The sequence below is a fragment of the Nylanderia fulva genome, unplaced genomic scaffold (genome assembly GCF_048542155.1).
Source record: "Nylanderia fulva isolate GAGA-0341 unplaced genomic scaffold, ASM4854215v1 Scaffold15, whole genome shotgun sequence".
NCBI classification, from domain to species: Eukaryota; Metazoa; Arthropoda; class Insecta; order Hymenoptera; family Formicidae; genus Nylanderia; species Nylanderia fulva.
Window position 1 is genome coordinate 876,824 of NW_028189730.1, and position 25,321 is coordinate 902,144.

Genomic DNA, 25,321 nt, shown 5'->3' on the forward strand with positions numbered 1-25,321 from the left:
ATTATATAATTTAATATCTAAAAAAAATTACTAAAAATTGTTTTTAAATATCATAGACACATTGAAATTTTAGATTGTCATGAAGTATTTATTTGAATAATTATGTAATGTAAACTTCATTATAATTACATAATATTCAAATTTATCCCTCGTCGCGATTTACCGATCGTCGATGCGCAAGATCTGTCGGAGTTTCCACGAAATTCCGCTGGTGGCGCTCGCGGGAGCTTCTAAAGATGGAGAAAACTAGCGTGCAATTATCGTCTCGTGCGGTCTCCGCGGGATCGGCGGCGGATCAACGTCACGTGGGATTAGCCAATGACACATGCAGTCGGATAGGAGTCTTTCGCTCGGGTGGACACCGATTTCCTCGTCGTCGTCGTCCTCATCGGCATCGTCATCGTCGCCGGGACTGTCGCACTTTGCGTGTCTTCGGGAACGTTATGGGATCTTGAGAAAATATACGTCCCTCATCGTCCGGAACGAGCGACTTTAATTTGAGGTAAGACTTGGAGTTCTCGAGCGACAAAATTATATCCTAAAAGTCACGAATTAAAACGATTACATAAAAGCACACGCTTTCAGGAGAATTCGCGCGTCTTTAGAATAATCGAAACTTGATAGCAAGGTTTGAAGAAGAGCATGACTGATATTTCAAGTTTTTTTTAAAGAGATTTGACGTTTGGATCTTTGGCTTTTTCGATGCACGTGTGTAATTAAAAATATTTGTGTTTCTTTAGTGTTTAATTTTAAATAATTTCTTGCGATGTGCCTGTACTTTCGTAAATATATATAGATATATATATATATATGTAATAGTGAGATACGTGTATATATATATATGTGAGTCTTTAGCTATTATTGATTTAATTGAAGTTTTTCAGAAGTTTAATAAAATATATGAGAACTTGAAAAATATTTTCAGTGAAAAACAGCTTGATTTTCACAAATTACTTTGTATTCAACTTCCTAGATAGTAGTAATTATACACTGAAAAAAATAATTTATTGAATTCGAATAAGTATATTTATTTCAATAAATTATTTATTTGAAGCTGATAATATTGATTTGATATACAAAATATTTATTTGACATAAGAAAATATTTTTCAAAACAAAAATAAAATATTTATTTATTTCAAATAAATGATTCATTTGGGAGTATTCAAATAAATATTTATTAATTTAGTCATTTTTTCCAGTGTATATATGACATCATTTTGCAGTCAAAATGACATCACATAATTTGACGCTAAAATAATTACTATTGTGTCTTTGAAATTTATACAAAGTGACATCTATTTATTTATCTGGAGAGAATTTATAATTACAGAATTAAAATTATCTCATCGCAAAGCGATGAGATGTTAAATTGAGAGAAAAACATTTACGCGGGAACATATATTAAAAAAAAAAAGAAAGGATGCGTCCTTGGAAATCAAGGACATCACCCTCATCTTGACCGAATTTTTCGCGTTGTTATGTAAGTCCCCATCTCATTGTTTGTGTTATTAGCGATAATTTATATTCACGATTCAACCCTCGTCTTGTCGGCGCCTATGAGTCAGATTCTTATACTTTGACAAGTCATTTCGACATTAGCGATATACCAGCAAATTACAGTAATATCTACATTAGCAAATGGATGTTTACACTGGTTTCTTTGTGCGGAATAAAGTATACTCACGTATCTACAATGTATGTTCAGAAAGCATACATATACATGCGAAATAAAGACATATCCATATATGAAATTTTGAATTTATCTTGTTAGTTTTTCTATAAAAGCAGTTAAATTTACTCCAAATGTAGACACCGAGATTTCAATGATGCGTTTGATTGAACGAGTTTGGTTGACATAACATTATAGTATTGCGAGAATTCAGGCAGCTTTTAGATAACATAAGACGCAGTCTCCAGGGTACAATAAATCTTTGAGAAATCCTAACAACACATACATGCACATATATACATTGAAAAAAATTGGTTAACTTGATTAAACCTTTTAGTTAAATTATTATTTTATTGATTGATAACATATAAAAATATTTTAATTAAATATTAAATTTAACAAAACGTACATATTTAACTTAAATACTAATATTTGTTCAATTAACAAAATAATAATTTAATTGAAAGGTTCAAAGTATTTTCAATACATACATAATGTCACATATTAAATATGTCTCATTAAATTTAAAATAAGAAAGATTTTCTTGCTATTCTTATTTCTAGTTTTCGAAAAATTTATTTATGATATCTTTTATTTATACTTTGTATATATATAAACTTCTTTGATTCATTAAAATATTTTGTATTTAATAAATAGATGAAAAGATATAGATTTTATAATCATAATTTATAAATAATCAAAAATAAGAGAAGCCTTTTGAGAATCTTGATAAATCTGCTGATTGCGAAGATTCAAATAGATAAGAAGACTTTAATTTAAACAATGTTGATATGACAAAACAAAAATTTTATGCGTAAACAATAGATAAACTCAAACACAATAAATGTCACGCACGTACACATTGTTTCGATTACTTTACATAAGAATGTATATATAGAATAGACAGAATGCGCGCGATCAATATTGAGCTAAATGATTTGAAGACATGGAAAATAGAGACAGTGAATATTCCTTAATGAATCGCGAAAAAAATTACTCTCAACTATTCTCATGAATCAATTTATATATATATAAATGATATAAAACTATGAAGTCATCAGATGATAATTAAAAAATGATAATAATTCAATCGACCAACTCTGACAAATAAGTAATTTTGAATTTTCACAACGTTTCATAATTATTTCGTTTCATTTATATGATGTCATATTCTAAGATCGAATTTTTGTTTTTTAAAAAAGTTTTGATTTACTTTTATTTAAGAACATAACACTTGATAAGGGCCGAAAACCACGGCCGAAACGTTGTGAAAATTCAATAAAATTACTTATTTGCCAAAGTTGGTCGATTGAATTATTACCATTTTTATATATATTTCGTGTGCATAATTATATATATATATTGTGTGTTTAATTATATAATTAATTATATATATAATTATATACACGAAAAAAAATTTGCATATACTGTGTGTTCGTTTGATATACTAAAATTTAGCTAAAATAGGTTAATAAATTTTTTTGATCAGAATACACAAAAATTTAATCTTTTCTTAATTAAAAAAAAAATCTCTTCTTAAAATAAAATTAATAGAAGCTTTAAATTTAACCAGCTGTATTGATTTTGATCTTCTTTCTCTCTCCATCTCTTCTGCAAATCTTTCTAAATACATATTGACAGATCTATTCTTGGATTAGTTTATAAAATTGATTGAGTCTTTCATTAAACGAAAAAGTGACAGAAGGCGTGCCGAATGAATCAATAACGCTATCTTTATCAACGCGATGGATGAAGAAGCGTTACGCGTAACACGTTCAAATATCTTTACAATTAATATTGGTCATTACGTCAACAATAGATTGACTATTACGTAACGAGAGCAATTTGATCGAGTGTTGAGAAAATACTTGCGTGAATAAACTAACGATCTCCCTTTTATTATTTTATTAACGCAGTCTATTTATTAATTTAAAAAATGATATAATATAAAAAATAAATATAATAAATATAATATAAAAATAAATATGATCATTCAAATTTATTTTCTTATCGCTGCGCGACTATCTGGCTAACTCTGGTTAATTATCGCAGTTTATATTTATTGCCACTGCAGTTAATTGCTCCAATAATATTCTGATAACGTTGTCTCTTCCAAAGTATGCGATGAACACAAGAAATTGATAAACAAACAGGATTAGCATTTTGGAAAAAAATTTTAAATGCGAGACCATGTAGAAAGAAACTTTGATTAAAAAAGAGAGACTTTATTTGTTATTTATTTGTTACCATATATATTGTAAGTCGATCTAATTCTAATCTCTATTATCGTAAATCTATTTTGTAAGTTCGTAAACAATGTCTTATTATATATAGATAAAGATATTTTTTACGTGACATCACGAGAAACGTGAAAAACATATTCTTTTTCTCGTGTAATAATTTTATAATTTATGAAAATGACATATTCTCTTGTTGACGATATTTATGTTATTTTTTTTATTAAAAATCAATTCAAAATAATAATTATTTACGAATTTTATCGTGCTTCGTTAATTAACGTTTAAGAATTCTATCTTTACATGTGTGTACACGTGTGCGAAAAATTATAATATTTTTGCATTGTCTTTAAATTCCAAGTTATCGTCTCGTCTGTGTTATCGCAATTTCATTATCAAAGTGTCAGATATATTATCCAAGTTTATTTTCTTTTCAAAGGTAAACTTAATGAATGTAAGACCGAAGTTATATTATCTTCTAAATGCGATTATTTACATTTTGTATCGCAAATCAGAAAGTCGATCTTGATTTGAGAATCTGAAAGAAGCGGAGATTTTAAGAAATTTCGTAAAAAGAAAAAAATTGTTCAGAATATTTTATTATACAGATCATATACGAGCAAGAAATAATTTAAAAAGATGTGAGAATGAAAGAGCCTTGCTTAATTGAGAATTGAAAAATCATCGTTAGGATTTTCTCACACTTTGTACCTACTAAAACATACTTTAATATAATCTTATCAGTGATAAAGTTTATTGTCGCCAGAGCTGTGTAACATCATTCACTAATTACTTAATATTTGGTAACAAAGTGTAACAGACTTGTTGTCCGTTCAGGGTAAATGAAATTTGTGCTGCGATCTGTTAAATTTCCCTGCGGATTGTGTGGATTAAATTTTCCAGTACAGCATCCCAAATAATACAATTTATCTGCTCGGATAGAGACGCAAATAAATATTTCGATGGATTTTTTCTTCAAACATCTGGCGTTGACACGAAAATTTGTTAAAATACTCATAAATCGCGCGTTTAGAGAGCAAAAATTTAAAAATGTTAAAACCGATTTTTCTACTTGTTTGCTCAAATCTTCAATTTCGATGACGCTTGATTTGTCGCGAAAATTTCACGAAGTAAGGAATTCTTTCGGAACATTAGCTTGCGAAATCGTGATTATTAATTTACCGAGCTTTGATTAAATTAATTTAGTAAAATTATTATATAGAAATTAAAATATATGGTATATTGTTAAAGTATATTTTTTGTATTTATTGTTCCAGAAATATTTTTATTACTCTATATCATTGAATAAACATCGATTTTTTGTGCACATAATTTTATATATCTCAGCAACCGTCTTTTCTACATTGTCTTGTTTTATATATTTGAAGATATATTTGTAAAGAATTGCCGGGTCTATTTGTAAAGAAAACAAAATAAATGAGTTTAGCGCCACTTTACATTAGGAGCACTATAATTTCAATTAGAATAAGTCTAGAAGCTGTAAAAAACGTGGTATCTTATCTATATATTATTGAAAATAAAGTAACTCACAGGTTAATAATATACATTACGCAAAGTAATTAACGCGCTCGGTTGCACATGGTAATCATATGCAATAATATGAAATTTTTATCAATATGTAAATATTGATAAAAATTTCATATTATTGCATATGATTACCATGCAGTCAGTCGAGATTACGGTGCAATTAAATTACAATCAATTAAATTAGAAATTTTATTACTTGCAGTTATATGTGCACTTCTCGAAAATCAATAAAATATTAATGTGAATAAAAAATACGAAAGAACGAAATAAAAAATATATATAAAAAAAAATTATCGGAGACGGAGAATCTGGGGCAACTCGTTATCAGAGCTGTTTAGCTTTCATAATGGGATGTAACAATGCGCAACAATGCAATTTACGTGCTAAATATATACGAAAATTATTTCGAGACCGATTTAATCAATATTGGATAGATGGAAACACGCATCACGTAACTGATAACAGTTTACCTGATTCGTTGTACATAACAGTGATAAGATACCGAGCGATCTTTTTATCAAATTTTGACCCCCGTTTAGCGAAAGAAAAAAAGAACCGGCTCAAAAATACACGAACCGTCGAATTCTCTTCTCTTTTTGTCGGATCTCACCTAATCGTGATTTAATTGCGTGGATATTTGTCTATGTGTGTATATATGTGTACATGAAAGTCTTATATTTTGCAGAAGGACCTCGAGAGTGAAACGGTGTTTCATCATCATCCATCTTCATCATCATCATGGACGGAAAAGTGCAAACCGAGAAAGTGAAGAATCCCAGAGCAGGCGCCAATATCTTCAGTGCCTTAACGTTCTCGTAAGTAAGACAAGTATCACTTAATAAAATCCTTGATAAAGATAAGAGAGAGAGAGAGGAGATGATGATTCTGCAAGAAATCGATGATGTAACATTTTGATGGCTTCACATGGACGTGAGTCTTCTTTATAGAGCGATGAATTAAAAGAGAATCACTGAAGACGATGATTTTAATTATCTTAGAGAGTTTATAAACAACTTTGTGGGAAATTAGATTACGATAAATTTAATTAATATAGCATGCTTATATTTAATTAAAATTTTTGATAATATAATCTTACATATTTTAATTAATATAAATATGTAAGTGTAATCAAGCGTTTGATTATTTCTCGTGCACTTTTATAGAATGACTAGTTATTTTCTAGATCCATGTTTTTGATAGATAAATAAAAAATGAATTTGATGTACTTTGTTTTCTATCTCTTTACGCGTGATTATCTATTATAATAATTAATATATATCATATCGAGCTCCCTTGAATGTGATAAATGAGTCATGAGATGCGAATTATCTTCGGATTGAGAGCCACCGATAAGATGCGAATAATGAAACACCTTGCACTACTTTGTTTGGGAAATAATTTTTTCTTGGATTTTCCATTCTTAATGTTTACCATATATTCCGTTATACCTTTTCTATCTCCTGGCCTTGACGATTTTATTTCATTTGGAATAACGCGGAAATCAAGCGCACTTAGAATGCATATGTGAATCAGTTCTCGCATTTTTATTAAAGCGAATTTAATCGTTATTTAAATTCGATTTTTTATGTTCGACCATATTTTTATTTTGTTTTTTTAAAGGAAAGTTGCACAAACTCCAATTGTTAGTTTCGGGTTGGGTAACGATTGCATGAAATGTCGACATTATCTGAAATTAAAATTAATGACATAGACTTATCTTATTCTAACATAGGAAAATAATAATATTTTGAACGAGAGACATGGAATAGGTATAATATTTTATAGGAGAAAATGTAATTTTTTTTTTTCACACGAATTGGATAAATTGCGGACGGTTTGTGCGAGTAAAACGTGTATGCTTTATTTTTTTTTCTTCACAGTTGGATCCTACGTACATTCTGGGTGGGTTACCGCAGGGATCTTGAAGTAACTGATTTGTTCTCACCGCTTAAAGAGCATACAAGTGGTATTCTTGGTGTTAAAATAGCGAAAGCCTGGGAGCAAGAATGCGAAGCGTACAATCGTCGGCTGGAAAAAAGTGCGAGGACCGGCTCCCAAAAGAAAGTCAGCAAACCCAGCCTGTTGAAAGTCATCATCAAGTGCTTCGGCATCAAGATCATGCTGTACGGGGTGCTTCTGGCCGTCCTGGAGATCTTGCTCAAGTACGAGTATTAGACATAAAGAATTTGGCTTTCGGTAAAATTGGCTTTTTCATGTAAAATTGAATCTTGGTAAGACCAGCTGATTTTCACATATATTGTAGCTTATGTCCTGCTGAACGAAAGATGTAGTAGCCTTAAAGCTAAATATTGAATACTTACTGAGCTACAGCTAGTATTTTGACTGGATAGATCAGTAACTATCCAATATTTGGGGCTATTAGATATTTTGTTAAGCAAGTCATAGCTACTATATATATAAGAAAACAGCTAATTTCACCGAAAGCCAAAATTCTATGTATTTGGTGCGGGATCCTCTAAAACAAGATTTCTCGCGTCTAATCAACTTTCTTGAATATTGACAGGCTGTTGCAACCTATCTTCCTGGGCCAGTTGATACGATACTACAGCACCCCGGATGTCGACGAGTTGCATGCTTATTTGTACGCGGTTGGGATCATCCTGTGCTCTGCCATCAGTGTGTTCATGATCCATCCATACATGATGGGAATCCTGCACATGGGCATGAAGATGCGCATCGCTTGCTGCTCGCTTATCTATCGCAAGACGTTGAAGCTAACTAGGACTGCGCTGGGCGAGACGACGATTGGTCAGGCAGTCAATCTATTATCCAATGACGTCAACAGGTTCGACATAAGCATCATATTTCTTCATTATTTGTGGATCGGACCCTTACAGACCATCGTCATCACGTTCTTCATGTACTTCTACCTCGATATCGGAATATCCTCCATCATCGGAGTCGCCTCTTTGCTGATGTTTATTCCTTTGCAAGGTGAGACATACTTTTCCACCTATTTCGAGATATTATCAATAGTTGTCGCGAAATCCTTTATCATTTTTATTTTGTTATCTGACCCTTTTTTTATTTTGAAATTCCTCAGGATGGCTGGGCAAAAAATCATCAGAGTTGAGATTAAGAACCGCAATCAGGACTGACGAGAGGGTACGATTGACAAATGAAATTATCAGCGGAATTCAAGCCATTAAAATGTATACCTGGGAAAAACCATTCAGCGCGCTCATAGCAAAAGCGAGAAAGTGAGTATTATCTCTTATATTGTTTACATAAGTAACGCTCAATTATGTTAAAATTATGCGATAAATAAAAAAAATCCTCATAATTTCATACTTTTATAATCGGAAGCGAAAAGTATTTAAGAATTTAAGTGGCTCACTATCACACCTAAATAATCTGTTCTAGATTAAATCATCGTAAGCTTGCTTCTATTTCGAAATCACTGTGTTGATACAATCGAATGAAATGATAATAATCGCCAGCAAGTGGCGGCCTTTTATTACTCTATTTTATCGCATTTGTTATCGAGTCTTCTAATAAAAAAAACTTGCGAAGATATAGTTTGCTCTTCAAACATCTACTTTGTTTTGTGAATATTTTAAGAATATTGGGTGTTTATAAATATATTAATTTAGATTGTTATAAATAATTCTAAACATTCGCTCTTTTCGAATTTAAATTATTGAAATAAAGTTAAATCTCTAGCCTATTTAGCAAACCAAAACATTGCCCCTGCGTTGAATTATCTAAAGTTTAAGCAGTCAGAAACCATTAATTCTCAATATCGAATAATTCCGAATCGAAATGAGGGTACCGCACTTTGTTATCGAAAATAAATCATCAATGTTGCGACTATTTTCATGCATGCGACGTTTTATCATTCAAAAAAACAAATTAATTAATTCACGCGCGTATTTATAATCTACACGCGGTATTATTTTACTCCGATATTTTTATTTTATCGTACGTTTCATTGGATCAGGTGGCTATATTTTTCACGGATCGCGAAAAATAAACAGAATTTTGAAGAGAAAAAACAAAATAGAATCAAAATACAGAAGCAAAATTTGTTCACAGGAAAGAGGTCAACGTCATCCGGGGGACGTCGTATATCAGAGGTGTTAGCTTGTCGTTCATCATCTTTACCACGAGGATGTCGTTGTTTATCACAGTGCTGGCTTACGTGTTGTTCGGCTTCAAGATAACGGCCGAAAAAGTGTTTATGATAACCGCTTATTATAACATTCTGCGTACGACTATGACAGTTTTCTTCGCACAAGGTTTGTACACGAGTACTTTTTTCATTTCTTTGTCTTGTTATATTTCTTTCTTGTTTTTATTCTCTTGCTCTTCTTTCTATATTTTTTTTCTTTATCTTTTCTCCTTTTCCAGGAATATCGCAAGTGGCGGAGGTAATGATATCTATAAAACGCTTGCAAAAGTTCTTGCTGTATGATGAGATGGACTCTCCCGAAACCAAGACGATGAAGGAGAACACAAAAGAGAAGCATAAGGAGAATACGAATGAGAGTTACAAGAACACAAATGAGAAATATAAGCAAAATGTAAATGAAAACTACAACGAAAATGCGAAGGAAGATTTGGTCAACCAGGAAAAGAGCGATCGAGTGATCGCGGATCAACCGGATCACATCGAGCATCAGATTTGCATTGAGAATGCTAGCGCCAAGTGGCTGGAATACGAGCAGGAGGATACCTTGCAAAATATCAACATCAAGGTACGCCCGGGTGAACTGATCGCCATTGTCGGACAGGTTGGTGCAGGCAAGAGCAGTCTGATGAATGTCATCCTGAAGGAGCTGCGTTTGCAGCAAGGTTCCATTCAGGTATGTGAACAATCTCTTTTTAACGATAACGTTAAAAAATAAATATCACAAATTTTGCTCGAAGAAAAATAAAATAATTATTTGTAAAAATATAATAAAAATAATTTTATTGGCGCTTTTTAAACACTTTTCACAGGTTAATGGCAAGATTGCCTATGCCAGTCAAGAACCGTGGCTGTTTGCCGGATCTGTAAGACAAAACATTTTGTTTGGACAAAAGATAGATCATATCCGATACGATCGTGTGACCAGGGTGTGTCAGCTAAAGAAGGACTTCAATATGTTAACTTATGGCGATAGGACCATAGTGGGCGAGAGGGGTATTAGTCTTTCTGGAGGTCAGCGTGCAAGGTTTGTTTTTTTAGATATAATTATGATCAAACAAAATTTCCTTAAAAACATAATTAAATATGTATACATGTATGTGCATATATCTATAAGCTAATGATTGTTTCTCAGAATCAATTTGGCGAGAGCCGTTTACGCCGAAGCCGACATATATCTCTTGGATGATCCTTTGAGCGCCGTGGACGCTCACGTGGGCAAACACATGTTTGAAGAGTGCATCGATAAATATCTCCGCGGAAAGACCCGGATTCTAGTGACTCATCAATTGCAATACTTACATAACGTCAACAGAATTATAGTTCTGAAGGACGGAGCTATCCAAGCAGAAGGGTACGAACTTCCTTTCCCTAATTATTTTATAATTATTATAATTATATCTTTTCAATTCTTCATTGTTTTTTTCTCAATTCTACTGTTTGTATTATTTTATAAATTCTTGAAGTATTTTTATTTCTAGTATTTTCTTATCTTTTCACATTATTTCATTGCATATATTTACTTAATAGTTTGCAAATTCTTAATTACTTTGATTGATAAACCTTTTCATATGAGAATGTAATTTAAAAATATGTACATCATTTTATCATCTTATATAAGAGATAATTTCTGTTCACCAGCACTTTTGACGAGTTGGGCTCCATGGGAGTGGATTTCGGTCGGCTATTGGATAATAAAACGCAAGAGGATGAGAAAACTTCTCGACCCCCTTCGGCTTCTGTTAGCCGAAGCAATTCGCGTACTGGTAGCGTTACATCCTTGAACTCTTATATATCAGTTGAGACTTCGCAACGAGAACCTGAGGAGGTAATTCTGATTACTGCATAATTTGGAATTTTAATATAAATTAATATAATGTTAATCTCTTATCAATCTTTTTAGGTGGCTGAGATGCGATCTACGGGCAGTGTTGCTGGAAAAGTGTACGGGAATTACTTTCGTGCCGGTGGCAATTGGTGCGTAATATTCATCATCACTACGCTTTGCATATTATCCCAGTTAGCGGCCAGCGGTGGTGATTTCTTCATCGCGCGATGGGTCGATATCGAAGAAAACTACGTAAGTATAATTGTATAAATCAGGAAAATCTTGCTCTTTGATTCGAGAAACCGCATAATACAAACTTCAACTTACTCTCAATGTACTTTCGCAGATGAATCAAACGGAGACTGGTGTCGTGGAAGACCCGAGAAGTCCCCTCACGCGCTTAGAATGCATTTACATCTTCACCGCATTGACCGCGCTAACGATCGGCGTGACTCTGATTCGCTCGTTCGCCTTCTTCGCGACATGCATGCGCGCCTCCATGCGTCTACACGATAACATGTTTCGTAGCATCAGCCACGCCACAATGCGCTTCTTCAATACCAACACGTCTGGACGTGTGCTCAATCGCTTCTCCAAAGACATAGGTTCGGTGGACGAAGTGTTGCCTACCGCACTCATCGACTGTCTGCAGATCGGTCTGTCGCTGGTCGGCATCATCATTGTAGTCGCCATCGCGAATGTGTGGCTGCTGATCCCCACTGTGTTCGTCGGCATCATCTTCTACTACTTGAGAATCTTCTACCTGGCTACTAGTCGTAGCATCAAGCGCCTCGAAGGCGTCAGTAAGTATAATCCAGATATATATAACTTGGTCAATGAAATAGATTCGATTGTATTAAAAATAAATTGATTGGATTTAATTAGGTTGAATGTAAATTCTTTAAATAATCTAAATATGAAAAATTCTTTCTCTCCTTAGCTCGCTCACCGGTCTTTGCTCACTTGAGCGCGACTCTTCAAGGACTACCAACGATTCGCGCGTTCGAAGCGGGCCAAATCCTCACGGAGGAGTTTGATCGTCACCAAGATCTCCATTCGTCCGCGTGGTACATCTTCATTGCGTCCTCACGTGCCTTCGGTTTCTGGTTGGATATTTTCTGTGTGATATATATTGTGTTGGTGACACTAAGTTTTCTCGTGTTGAACAACTATTCCCGAGGCTCGGTGGATGGCGGATACGTAGGCTTGGCAATCACTCAGAGTATTGGTCTCACCGGCATGTTTCAGTGGGGCATGCGTCAGAGCGCTGAGTTGGAAAACCAAATGACCTCGGTAGAACGTATCCTCGAGTACAGGTATAAGTCTATATTTTTTTTTAAATTTCTTGATAGCTATTGAAATTTCGAATTTTGCACATTTTTTAGAACCTTTTAAATCTTTTTATCTTCTATTTTTTGCCAAGATCTTTTTTTCAATATTTGTGCTTTTGTATCTTTCTACATTATTTAGATGTCATCTCAAACTCTTAAGATTTAAATATATGTTCAATCTTAACTCTCTTGCAGCAATGTGGACAGCGAGCCTGCTCTTGAGAGCGCCCCTGATAAAAAACCCAAATCCGACTGGCCACAGAAAGGCAAGATCGAATTCAAGACTGTGTTTTTGCGTTACTCGCCAATGGAATCGTCGGTACTGAAGAATCTCAACTTCGTCATCCATCCGCGCGAGAAGATTGGCATCGTTGGCAGAACCGGTGCCGGCAAATCGTCTCTGATTCAAGCTCTTTTCCGTCTGGTCGAAGTAGAAGGTACCATCGAAATCGACGGCGTTGACACGAGCGAGATCGGTCTGCACGATCTGCGCTCCAAGATCAGCATTATTCCGCAAGAACCGTTCCTGTTCTCTGGTACTTTAAGACGAAATCTCGACCCGTTCGATTCCTACACCGACGACGTCCTGTGGCGGGCGCTCGAGGAAGTCGAGTTGAAGGAGATGGGCCTGCAGGCGAACGTCAATGAGGGCGGCTCCAATCTCAGCGTGGGTCAACGACAGTTGGTTTGTCTGGCCCGCGCCATCATCAGGAACAACCCGATACTCGTCCTGGACGAGGCGACCGCCAACGTGGACCCGCGAACAGACGAGCTTATCCAGACGACGATCAGGAACAAGTTCGAGAAGTGCACGGTGCTAACGATCGCCCATCGACTGAACACCGTCATGGACAGCGATCGTATCCTGGTCATGGACGCTGGATATGCGAAGGTGAGTTTTTTGCTTCCTCGTAGAGGAAGTGTTATTTTTGTGGAAACATTTTTTATTCAGATTTGAATGTATATGTGTGTACATATGTGGCCACTCTTTTCCGAAAATTTATATATAATGTTTCAAGAACTTAACTTTAAGTTGCAACACTCCAATTTGGCATACAAATAAAGCAGTACAATATTTTTATTTACTGACATTTTTATAAACATTTATACAGTATTTTAAATTTTAATGCAATTTTAATTTGTCAAAAATGTCTGGTTGCTAGCTTTCGTAAATTTCAAGCTAAATTTTTTTACATGAAGAGTATAATTAAAGAATGATTAATATTGAATTTAATGAGGATTGGTGAAGGGGTTAATTTTTTTATAAAATTTGGAATTTTTCAAAAAATACGTACGAAATGAACATATGAATAAAATGGGTACATACCTACACACACATACATATACGTGACATTTAAAAAAAATTTATTTTATGTAAAAAATGTACAAATTGGAAACTTACACATTGCTTCTTCACCATTCCATTTCGCTCATTAAGCTTCTCTATGAGGAAACCACAATTGAAAAACTAGCTTGCTCTTAGAGAAAGTTCTTAGAGAAAGTTTAATGAGTGAAATAAAATGATCAGGAAGCAATGTGCAAGTTTCTAATTTGCACACTTTTTTTATTTAGACGCAATAAATCGTTGAATCAAACTTTTATCATTTAAATATTTCATGATCATATATAAATTGATTAATTTATTCTTTTTGCTCGGATGAAATAAATTATCGCATGGAATTACAAATCACTTCCATATAGACATGTAGTTAAACTGACGTAATTATATATTTAAATATTTTTACAATTTTCGTATGAAAAAAGCTCGATTGTTGAATTTTTATTCTATATTCATATGAAATGTTTTAGCTATGCATTTATAGTATTTCATTAATTTTCAACTTCTTTTATTTATCTTTTCCAATTATTTTCCACATAAAAGTGCACGGTACTCGCCGCCTTTTCTCGTTTTATGATATAGACAGCCGTCAACAAGAATGATTTCATTTCCATCACACCCGGTGTACATCTCATAAATATTTTATCGAGTCCGTGGTATGTCTCGAACTATCTCGCCATGAAAGATACGGCTCTCGTAACAAGAGTGGATCGTAAATCTCGTGTAGTTCTTTCCTTCAATAGCTCAACTTTTTATCGTATGTAGGAATTCGATCATCCCCACGTGCTGCTGCAAAAGGAATCGAGTTATCTGAAGAAAATGGTACAGGAAACCGGCAAAGCGATGGCGGAGGCCCTGGCCGGCATCGCCCGCGACAGCTACCTGAATCGTCCACCCACGCTCTGAAACATCCTCGACAGGATCCTCGCTAATTTTTCGACAGATGACGATGCCGTGATAGGTTTCTGTGAGGAAGATACCGTCTGTTCTCCTGAGAATTTTCGTTGAACGACTCTAGATACTTGACCAATTACCTTCGCGAAAAAAGACAAAATCGGTCCAAGAATTTCGAATCCTTGAAATTTAGAGATATAGAAATCCTGGCGCATCGAAAGTTAACAAAAGTGCCGCGAAAGCCAGGAAGGTAAATAAGAGGTTCTCGAGAAAGATAAATATACTAAATGATTTAGATATCTGTATGAAAAACTTTTCTATATATCAGAATTTAGGCACAGAGTTAGGCGTCAATGAAATGTAGTATTTAAGAAAAAGAAAAATCAATAGGAAATGTAAAGAGAAAGGCGAAAGATGATATAATATAAAGTTCTAGATTTATTCGAGAAGAGGGAACATTAGAAAAATGTTTCAGGAGATATTAGATATATAAAGATCCTTGCGGGAATTCGAAAGAGGATACAGAAGCGGCGAAACTTTCGATAAGAGATTAATAAACCGACAGTCGTTTTTTATATGCAAGGTATATGGTCTCGTTTGAGTTGATCTTTTTTCGACAATTCTCTGCCTTTTTCCAATGCAATGCCAGTGCAGCGAGCAATCAAAAAAACGCTCCCAGTTACAGTATTATTACGTCATTTTTGTATCAGTCTGTTGACCCAGATTTCCCATCGGGAAGGAATAAAACTTTTAACACGTTGGGTCATCGATCTCTTATCGATTGCCAGTGAATAAGCCTATTCATTCATATTTTTTAAAATAACTAAAGATTTTATTTGAGAAAAATATATGAAGAAAATATTAGGCTACTATTAAAAGAAAGATAAGAATTTTTTAGATATGTAGGGAAAGAGCTAGGAATATAAAATCCGAGATTCGAAAAATTTGTAGATTTTGTACTATCTCGGATTAATCAATAGATTTGAGGATCGCAAATTTCGAAATATTATATTTAGAATTTGAGAACGATTTAAAAAATCGCTCCTCAGGAACTTGAACGATTACAGGGTCGGTCGGTGAACCAACAAATCGACAGAACTGTACTTAACATTAGGAGAAACGAAAGATTCTAATTTTTATACTCGCTATATAGTTCGATATACACAGGTTCCGAAGGTAAGAAGGCTTGGAAAAAGATTTTTTCTAAATCCATGTATATCTATAATCATGCAAGGATTGTGCTTGTTCCTCCTATATTATACTAGTGATACAAAAAGAAAAAAAGGCCAACAAAAGGAGTCTGCTCTAATGTTTAAAAGCGAAATACTTAAACATGAGCAGTTAGTAAAAGCTACATCGATACATCATTTTTTAGTAGTTATTTTATATATTAAATCGTATTATTGTTATTACACAATAACGAAGCGCATTGTACTCGAGCTTTATGTATATAATGCAAAGTTACAAAGCAACGAAAATCAAAGTACTTAATGCCTTTTTCGATGATCATGTTTTAGACTGGTCAATTTTTCGCCATGATTAAAAATCGAGATAAGTAAAACATATGGCAAGTATCCTCGAGCAAAATAATGTTTAAACTCTTTTTAAATCCTCCTTCTGTTATCAATATTTTAAATGCCAACTTCAAATAGTCATTTTAAGCAGAGTCTAATTTTTTAAATACAGTATATAGTTACTATGTTTTAATATATTGAATTATGTATGTATAATATTTATTATATATATGTATATAAATATATCCAAATAAATATGAAAATATTTTAATCAATTTCGTTATTTGAAATTATTTTGAAATATTGATAACAGGTCGAAGAATTAAAGAGGGATTACGGATGTAAGTTTTTCACGATAAAATCGAGGATACATTCTGTATACTATATAAAAAGAAACGTCCGTATATTGTAAGCGTTATCAATATATATTATATATGTATAGATAGATGCAAATTGTACTCTTGTTTTTTTTAAGTGAAAATGTGAATTACAATATCTTACATACAAGTGCCTATGTAATCATTGTAAATGAAATATAAATACAGATGATTATTTATGTAATTAACGTCTTATGCATATATTATATATGTGTGTGTGTGTGTGTGTTTTTCTATATTTTTCTCTTTTTTAAATTACAGAATTACACTCTTGTCTCTATGTGTAATAATCGCTATAAAATACTTTACATTCGACATGTTACATCGATTCACACACAATCAGAGAAACAAGAAGATTCCACCAATCATATATTATTGGAAATATTAATTATATATCCTCTTTATACGACAGTGATAATTAAAATCAACATATATGGTAATTAGGGTTTAATCATTGATACAAAAAACAATACTCATGTTATATTCCTTTTGCGCGAATTCTTGATAACATTAGGTTCTATAGATCTTGTAAAGTCTTTATCCGAAAAATAGAGATATAAATTAAATAATGAATTCAGAGAATCACATTTCGAAAATGCAACAAATCGAAGCGTCGATTAAAAAAAAAGGAAAAAAGATTGAAGATGGTAAAAAAAGTTGTAATTCCTAATTAGGTTGGTAAATACACACAACTCTGAGGACGTTTGAGATGTTTTATTATTTATCAAAATACATGAATCCATTTATTCAAGAAAGTCGAATCACTAAACGAGATTAAAACGGAAGGATCAATAAATAAAATTGTATGAAACTAATAATTACTTATCAAGAATACAAATTATTTTAATTAATAATAATTAAAATTAATAATAATAATTAAAATTAATCAACGAAAAAACACGCATTACCTAAACGGAAGATAAAATAAGTATAATAAAGTTTAAATTACAATTCTTAAAAATTATATTCTTAAAAAATCACTCTTATGATCTGAATATTCCCTATAGATAGGACCTAAATATACACGGCATATACAAATAATTGTTCTTATGTCACAAAACATATGCTTTGCTATAAACAGTTAGAACATCTTCCACGTGTAAACGGCTTTCTATTACTCGCGCCGTCAAACAATCGATCAGTCATAATCGCAGACGCACGCTAGATAAACATTTATCTAGAATTATACACGTACGATCCCAACTTGTCTCTGTCGTGTCCCTTATCAATTAAGCTATCTATTGTTTAAAAAAAAAAAAGGAGAGAGAGAACGTACGTGAATCGCGCTATTTCTAAGAATTCTAGAGAGACTTTATTGTCCAAATACAAAGATTAATTGATTAAATAAGTAAATCATGAGCTAAATCCATCTTATCGATTGCAATGATAAGACCAATAAGAAAAATTAAAAAAAAAAAAAAGACAAATAAACGGCTCATTTGTGAAAGGGACATGTTTGCTTTTGCCAGATTGGAACTGTATAAAAAATCTTATCAAAAATTATGAATTAAATTTATATCATATAATCTTATTTTATTGTTCGTTTTGCTTATATAAGATGGCATTTAATTGTGAGAAAATGTTTGCGCAATTTTTTTTAAATGTGCGAATTAGCTAATTATACAAAAAATTGTCTCAAGATATGAATATATAAAAATTTAAATTATAATTGTTCTCCATAGAGTTGAAAAATTTTCTCGTAGTATAAGGCTCTGCCTTTTAAAGGTCTAAATTTTTGAAAATTATTTCTGGAATGATCGATATGTCTCTGCCATTTTCCACATAAGACGAGAAGAATACAACCCTATTTTCCGAATAAATAATTCGGAGTCCCTCTACGAAACGCACCGTTCAAATGTGATTCTACATCTGTAAAATCTGCTTACTCGGCTCGCGATTATCCTTTGCAAGAGTACTTGCTGGCATCCTCGACGAGACGAGTACACTAGTGTGTCGTAATACTGACAGTAAAGAGAATAATTGCTATCAACGTTAAAAATTAATTAATCCTGCCCAGACTGTCTCCCTCTTTCTGCTCCTCTATCTTTTCTCACTTCCGTCATACCTTTTTTTTTCTCTAAGTTACAATTATGAATCACGGTTACGATTATAATTACAGATAACACTTATCTTCTATTTTATCTTTATTGTTTTTGCGATGTTTTTGTCACTCCTCGTAGTATACAATATATATGTAAACATTCCGAATTTCGTGTGCGATGGGCCCAATTCAATTCCCTGGAATAGGACACGACAATCGCCGGTATTGCTCTGATAAAAATGCGATTGATAATGGAATCGCTTTCCGATTAAAGCAACGATTTTTTACACTCGTAAATAAATTCAATGATACAATATTGGTAGTATAAATTTATTCAATCGCCATTTCTACATCAAACAAATATCCTAAATTTAATAAAAGTCCAAGTGTTGGGTGAACAAAAAAATTGCCAGAAACTCGAAAACAAAAGTATCCCTTTCGAAGAAAATCCAGGAAACCGTTGAGTGTTACTCCTCGTCTTACTTCCGGGAGACTAATTGCGATAATGATTAGCAAGCAACGATTACTGACACCGATTGTGCGCTCAGGGATGTCCAGGGATATCCGGTGTGGAATACACCTTGTACGTCTACATATGTATATATGTGTATACACATATATGTATGTATGTATGTATATATATAAAACAGTATAAAACGCTTATATATTAACGTCCCGAGGCAGTGACGTACATTATATCGAACGATAATGCGAAATTATGTCGTTATCGCTCGCGATAAACCAGCTTTTAGAGAAAATGTCGCGCAAACATGATGCATCGGAGTGCAATTCCGCGCGATTGTATCTAGAAACCCTTTAACCAGCAATCGAATAAAATTTTTCAACTAAATTTGCACGATAAAATATATAAGTAAATATAACAATATACATCTTACATTAATATATAGTTAGATAATTTAAATCCCAGATCCATCTGCCGCGCGCGCATCGCGGGCAAATATTTAAGTACCTAAACAAACAGTTCCTCTTCCTTAAGTCTCTCGAAACGGGAATTTAAAACTACTACTTCACTAGTTAAAGGGTCGGTTGATTAAAATGTACACAAATTTGTACATAATTAAATAAAACGCGGCTAGCTAAATAAATATAGATTTCCAATATATACAAAGAAGAGAAGTGGCGATATATGTAAGCACGATGGAAATAAAAGGAAGAGGAAATGATGGAACGCCAGTGATAAAACGGAAATGCCGGTAATCAAATCTTCATCATGCGCGCGAGAAGGAAGACTGCGCATTTCCATCTTCCCATTCCTTTTCGTCCATCAAACAGTCGGAATGTTCGGATAATCGAATCGACTCATCGATTGTGTAAGCAAATTCGCTTTTCGGAGATTCGCGTTAAAAAAATAGCTGGATTTTCTTAATCACTTGTTTCGCAAAATTTTTACGATGTGTATCAAATATACAGTTTGAAGGGACAAAGAGACGTGATGAAAAATGGATAAAATCTATCTTTATTCCAGTGATTCCGTTGCTTTATTCCGATTCTTTATTTTCGTTGTCGATAATGTAATCAGCACACGCGCTCTGCCTTAAAACGGGGTTAAACGAATTTTAAAGCTTGACGATTTATTTCTTTTTAATATCATTTCAATATCCGATACAGATCGCTATTTTGGAATCGCTATTAATTTCTCATAAATGTAAATTTGTCTTTTTAGCATCGTATATAAAGCAATTTTACGTGTTCATTACGATTACTTACATCTTTTTTTGGTATCTAAAATCCGTTCCAAAGCTCCAGTTAATTGGCATAAATAATCGTCTCAGTTGGCTTGAAATACAAATTTTACACAAAACACCGTAAAAATAAAAATCACATATCGACCAAAAAAAAAAAAAAAAATACGAAGAACGTTAGCGGAATAATTCACTTTCGATCAGTAGCATACGCTAACGACTCCTTCATCTCTCTTGCGCTATCGGAATGTTTTTACAATTTTCGTACTCTTCATTAAAAATTCAGCAGCCGTCTGACAATGAAAAATATGCCCAAGTCACACTCCGCGTTTTTAACGTTTCCGTCGTAATTCGCGAACTTATCGCGAATGCAAATTCACGCTTTGCGCCGTCGAATCGCACTGACACGTCGATGCAGTTGCACCTCGCACCAGATGCATAAATACCCGTTTAGGCGTTTCACCTTTACGTAACTGCACTGTCTACAAACTTACAGGGTGTCCTAAAAAGAATCGAGCAGATTCGTCACGTGAACCGTAAAAAGTGATAAGACGAGGAATTGTCGTATAAAATAATATCTAGAAATTATTCGAAATCCTCCATCGAAGACTACATGTCAAAGAGCATAAAATTTCAAACGAAAATTTAGAAGAATCAAATTTCCAAAGGTTTATATGTATGTAAGAAGATTTCTACTTGATTCGTTTTTTATGATGCGTGCAGCTGCTGCCTTTTATGCGATGTAAAATCGAATTTGCTTTCCAATCATACGGTTTGCGATAAGAAACGCAGTTGTAACACGAGAATATCATAAAGCTATATAATGTGGTCTTTTTTTATATGTTTGTCACGATAATTCGAAACAGTCCAAATAAAAGATTGTGCGGCGCATTTTAAACTGAAATCTGTACGTCATCCTCTCATTCTTGGCGCGCCCAAAGTCAAAGGAGTCGCACGAATTTTTCCGAAAATCGATATCACGGACAGAAAAATGTCCTTTCACTGGAGATTCTAAAATGAGAATAAAAAAAGTCTTAAAAAAGAGAAGAATCTGGAGGTTCTCGCGCAAAATTCGCATCATCGAAATCGAGATCGTCGCACAATTTTTCCATGGAATCGCTATCAAGGACGAAAGATTTTTCTCACTTCTCGGATCGTCGTCCTCTTCTCAGGACACTTTTTGAAAAACAGCAAGGATCTTGAGAGATTTACTCGCGCGAGATCCGAATCGAGATCAAAGGATCTTCTGGATGCCGTGAGCTTCGCGAGAAAAAGAAAATCGGCGAAAAGTGAAATCATCTCCTCAGCTCGGAAGGAAAGCTCGCTCTCGGAACAGACGTGCAGGGTGCGAGCCAGGAAGTCTAAACCAGAACCTCGAGACTCTCGCGCGAGCGAGCCTTTTGCTGTCCGCACTTGCCGTTAGCCTGCACTATCATGGCGACCGATTGGCATCCGGTTTCCGAAGCGATCGGCCGTATCGCCGGCATCGCCAGCCTGAGCTTGTACCAAAACTTGCGACCGCCGCTGCCGAAGGAGGCGGTCTCGGTGCCGCTGCCGTTGTCCTGCCAGTATAGGATCGTCAGCCGATCGAACGAGATCGCGTCGACGTCCGGACGGTCCCGTCGCGATCGCTTCGCGATCGTCGCCGTCGTGCTCGGCAGACCTTTCAGCGAGATGACGACCGTCTTCATCGGCAACGACGACAGCTGCTTCAACGCCGCGCCGACACTCGCGTCCGTCCAGACGTTGCCTAGGGATGCTGGGCTGAGCACGACGATGATTCGCCGGGCCGTGTTGGCGTGCGGGCCGATCTCCAAGCTCCCTGCGACGAAAAAGAGACATTTTTATTGAATTGCAATTTTTTAATCATTTAACAAATTATTTATATTAAAATAAAAATTTTTTATCATTTTTTGCACCCTTATGTCTCTTATTAGCCCTTTTCGTACTGAATTTGTATTTGTACTATATATGAAGCCTTTTCAATTTATTTTTCGTCTTTTTATTAATCTTTTTTTTCTTTTTAATATTTTTTCAATATTTGTAGAACAATACAAGCGCGCACGTGCCATTTTTCAATTTTATATTAAAAGGAATATTTTTGAAAAAAATGATAAAATAAAAATCAAGTTTATTTAAACTCGATTTTCTTACAGAAATCAGTTAATTGGAGCATTAATTTGCTATTTATAGCGAAATGAAATTACAGTATAATTAAGTAAATTAGGAATCATTAAAATACTATTCTGTTTAAAACGAAATTTATAATCGTTTTCGGCGAGAAAATACATTACTCTAACAATAGCAAAATTTGTTATACAATAAACTAACTAAGTTTGATTGTTCTGAAATTATACATAGACATTAAAGCAATAAAGTCAATTTCTGTAATAGGTAGAGTATGAAATTTAAGTCAAATTAGGAGTCATATATAATTTACACTTATTTTATTAGATATAAGAGAAGGAACAGGGGGAATTTTTGAGATCCCAACCATAGGATTCAAATTCCTTTTCAAATGTTCTTTCTTTCATAATTGTCGCAATAACATCGCGTTTGGCTCTATTGGTCGAGAGGAATCAAGTGGAGATTGTGGCTTTAAAAATTAAAAGAGCTGACTCAATAAGTGTTCTCATTATTATTTTATTAGTTTAAGCAAAAGCTCATATAAAAATTTAACCTCGATTGCTATTTTTGACAGAAATCAGCTGATAACTGTCAAAAATATTAATCAAGTTTAAAGTATTATAACGTATCATTTAAAATGTACAATTTTTATTTTTTATAACATATAATTATTTTAAAATTCACTTGACAAATTAACCCTTTAATCAGCTGATTTCTATAAAAAAAACATTAAAATAGTAATGTGTTGCAAATAATATGTTATAATATCTTATTTAATACATTTTGACAGAAATCAGCTGATGACTGTCAAAAATATTAATCGAGTTTAAAGTATTATAACGTATCATTTAAAATGTACAATTTTTATTTTTTATAACATATAATTATTTTAAAATTCACTTGACAAATTAACGCTTTAATCAGCTGATTTCTATAAAAAAATATTAAAATAGTAATATGTTGCAAATAATATGTTATAATATCTTATCCACGGTTAATACATTTTGACAGAAATCAGCTGATGACTGTCAAAAATATTAATCGAGTTTAAAGCGTTATAAAACATATTATTTAAAACATTATTTTATTTAATTATATTTTGATAAACTGTCATACTGCTAATCCTCGCGATGACAGTAAAATTAAAAAAGAAAAAAAAATGTATCAATTATTCTTTCACGATAATGAAGAGATAAACTTTCTAAAAAATTCAAAGAACAAAACTTTTATAAAATAATCGTACCGTTATCGGATTGTGAAAGAGGAATGGGGGGAGAGAGAGAAATCTGCGTATAGGTACATACATACACAGATAAATCTCAAATTTTCATCAGAAATGTCGGTTATGGTATTTTTCCTGTGAAACGTATATTCGCGGTCCGATTACAGAGTCAACTCTCCGGCAGAGTGCTGAATTTTGCACGTATACGCTCCCTTTTTCGAGGCACTCTGGAAATATTGTCCGCCGGTGGGGTGGACGACTGCGGATTTCACGGACGATAAAGTGAAAGCAAACCGACGTTGCGGCGTGAGCAATAAAAAGCTGCGCCTCCCTACCCCTTTCCCCGCGTTTCACCCCCTCAATCTACATCGGTAATGTATGAGTTTTACCTCGCGCCACCGTGTATACGTACGTATATATCCCAGCCTTGATGCGGGTTCAGCAAAAACTGATCGACCGAATAGATGCCGGAGCGTTACGCTCCGTTGTTTCCAGAGAAAACTTCGTTAACTTAGAATGGAACGATGATCCAGAATGTACTCAATGGGTATGTGTATGAAAATGTGACGGAGTTTGATTAAAATCACTATTAAATCAGAGACTGTTGAGAAAATAATAGCTCTTCTAGCGATTCGTTTCCGATAGATATGGTTATCGAGGATGGCTTAATTTAGGAAACGTATCGTTTCTATAAGATATTTTTGCTTCCGCGTAAATATATGTACTCAAATAATTGATCGTTGAGATAATTACAGTCACAGAAAAATATCTTGAATCCGTTTGCATAAAACAAAGCTAAAAAAAACCATGAAAGATGTCTTTCCTTTCAAGAACACCTTCTTAATTTCTAATTAGACTTGGATAAGCTGATTATCTGCAAAATATTCATGTGTATATAGAATTAAATGGAAATTCCATTCAATTAACGCGCGTCTTATCGCAAAGTTGAATTAACATATTCGGAATTTCATGAAAATTCAAATTCCCGGAGATCTCCCCGATAAGAGTGTCGGGGATTAATCGAATCCGAATCGATCGGGGCTGGTTCGCGGGAAAATTTACAGGTCTCCCTCCTGCGGGATTTCCGATATCGCTTTGACAGCGAAACTTTGTTCACAATGACTATCAAACGACCGCGCATAGACGAAGTTCACGATCCCGTGAAATCTCGAGGGCTCATCCTTTCGCGTTCGCGCCAGCCTCCCCTGGAGCAACTTGGCGGCAGACCATCACGCGCAGACCGGATGTGGGGTCTCCTATATATAAGCCACATAATTGGGATACATGGTAATTAGTCGACGGAGCGCACGAAATGTGCCAAAGGTGCAATGTTGTAGAG

The 25,321-nt window shown here is 33.9% G+C and overlaps 2 protein-coding genes across 3 annotated transcripts in view; one reads left to right on the forward strand and one right to left on the reverse strand.

Moving 5' to 3' along the window:
• Positions 1-245: 245 nt before the first annotated feature.
• Positions 246-17,073, forward strand: LOC114935852 (putative multidrug resistance-associated protein lethal(2)03659). 2 transcript variants are annotated; one of them, XM_029308759.2, is made up of 15 exons: positions 246-502; positions 6,142-6,271; positions 7,337-7,618; positions 7,981-8,411; positions 8,521-8,677; positions 9,513-9,715; positions 9,828-10,282; positions 10,419-10,633; positions 10,742-10,960; positions 11,248-11,434; positions 11,510-11,686; positions 11,781-12,237; positions 12,375-12,750; positions 12,961-13,657; positions 14,870-17,073. In XM_029308759.2, exons 2-15 carry the CDS (start codon positions 6,195-6,197, stop codon positions 15,008-15,010), a joined length of 4,074 nt encoding a protein of 1,357 aa, XP_029164592.1. In that variant the 5' UTR covers positions 246-502; positions 6,142-6,194; the 3' UTR covers positions 15,011-17,073. The 2 variants fall into 2 exon arrangements, with proteins under 2 accessions (XP_029164592.1, XP_029164593.1); XM_029308760.2 differs by lacking the exon at positions 246-502 and adding an exon at positions 4,708-4,746.
• LOC114935869 (single Ig IL-1-related receptor) overlaps positions 15,619-25,321 on the reverse strand; it is a 198,255-nt gene continuing 188,552 nt past the window's right edge. The window contains exon 7 of the mRNA XM_029308786.2: positions 15,619-22,455. Coding sequence (XP_029164619.1) covers positions 21,995-22,455 — 461 coding nt within the window. The 3' untranslated portion in view covers positions 15,619-21,994. The remainder of the gene's footprint in view (positions 22,456-25,321) is intronic.

Coding starts and splice junctions, on each gene's coding strand:
- LOC114935852 (XM_029308759.2), top strand. CDS start 6,195: ATGGACGGAAAAGTGCAAACCGAGAAAGTGAAGAATCCCAGAGCAGGC. Junction 8,412..8,520: donor GATGTTTATTCCTTTGCAAG/GTGAGACATACT, acceptor GAAATTCCTCAG/GATGGCTGGGCAAAAAATCA. Junction 12,751..12,960: donor GAACGTATCCTCGAGTACAG/GTATAAGTCTAT, acceptor ACTCTCTTGCAG/CAATGTGGACAGCGAGCCTG.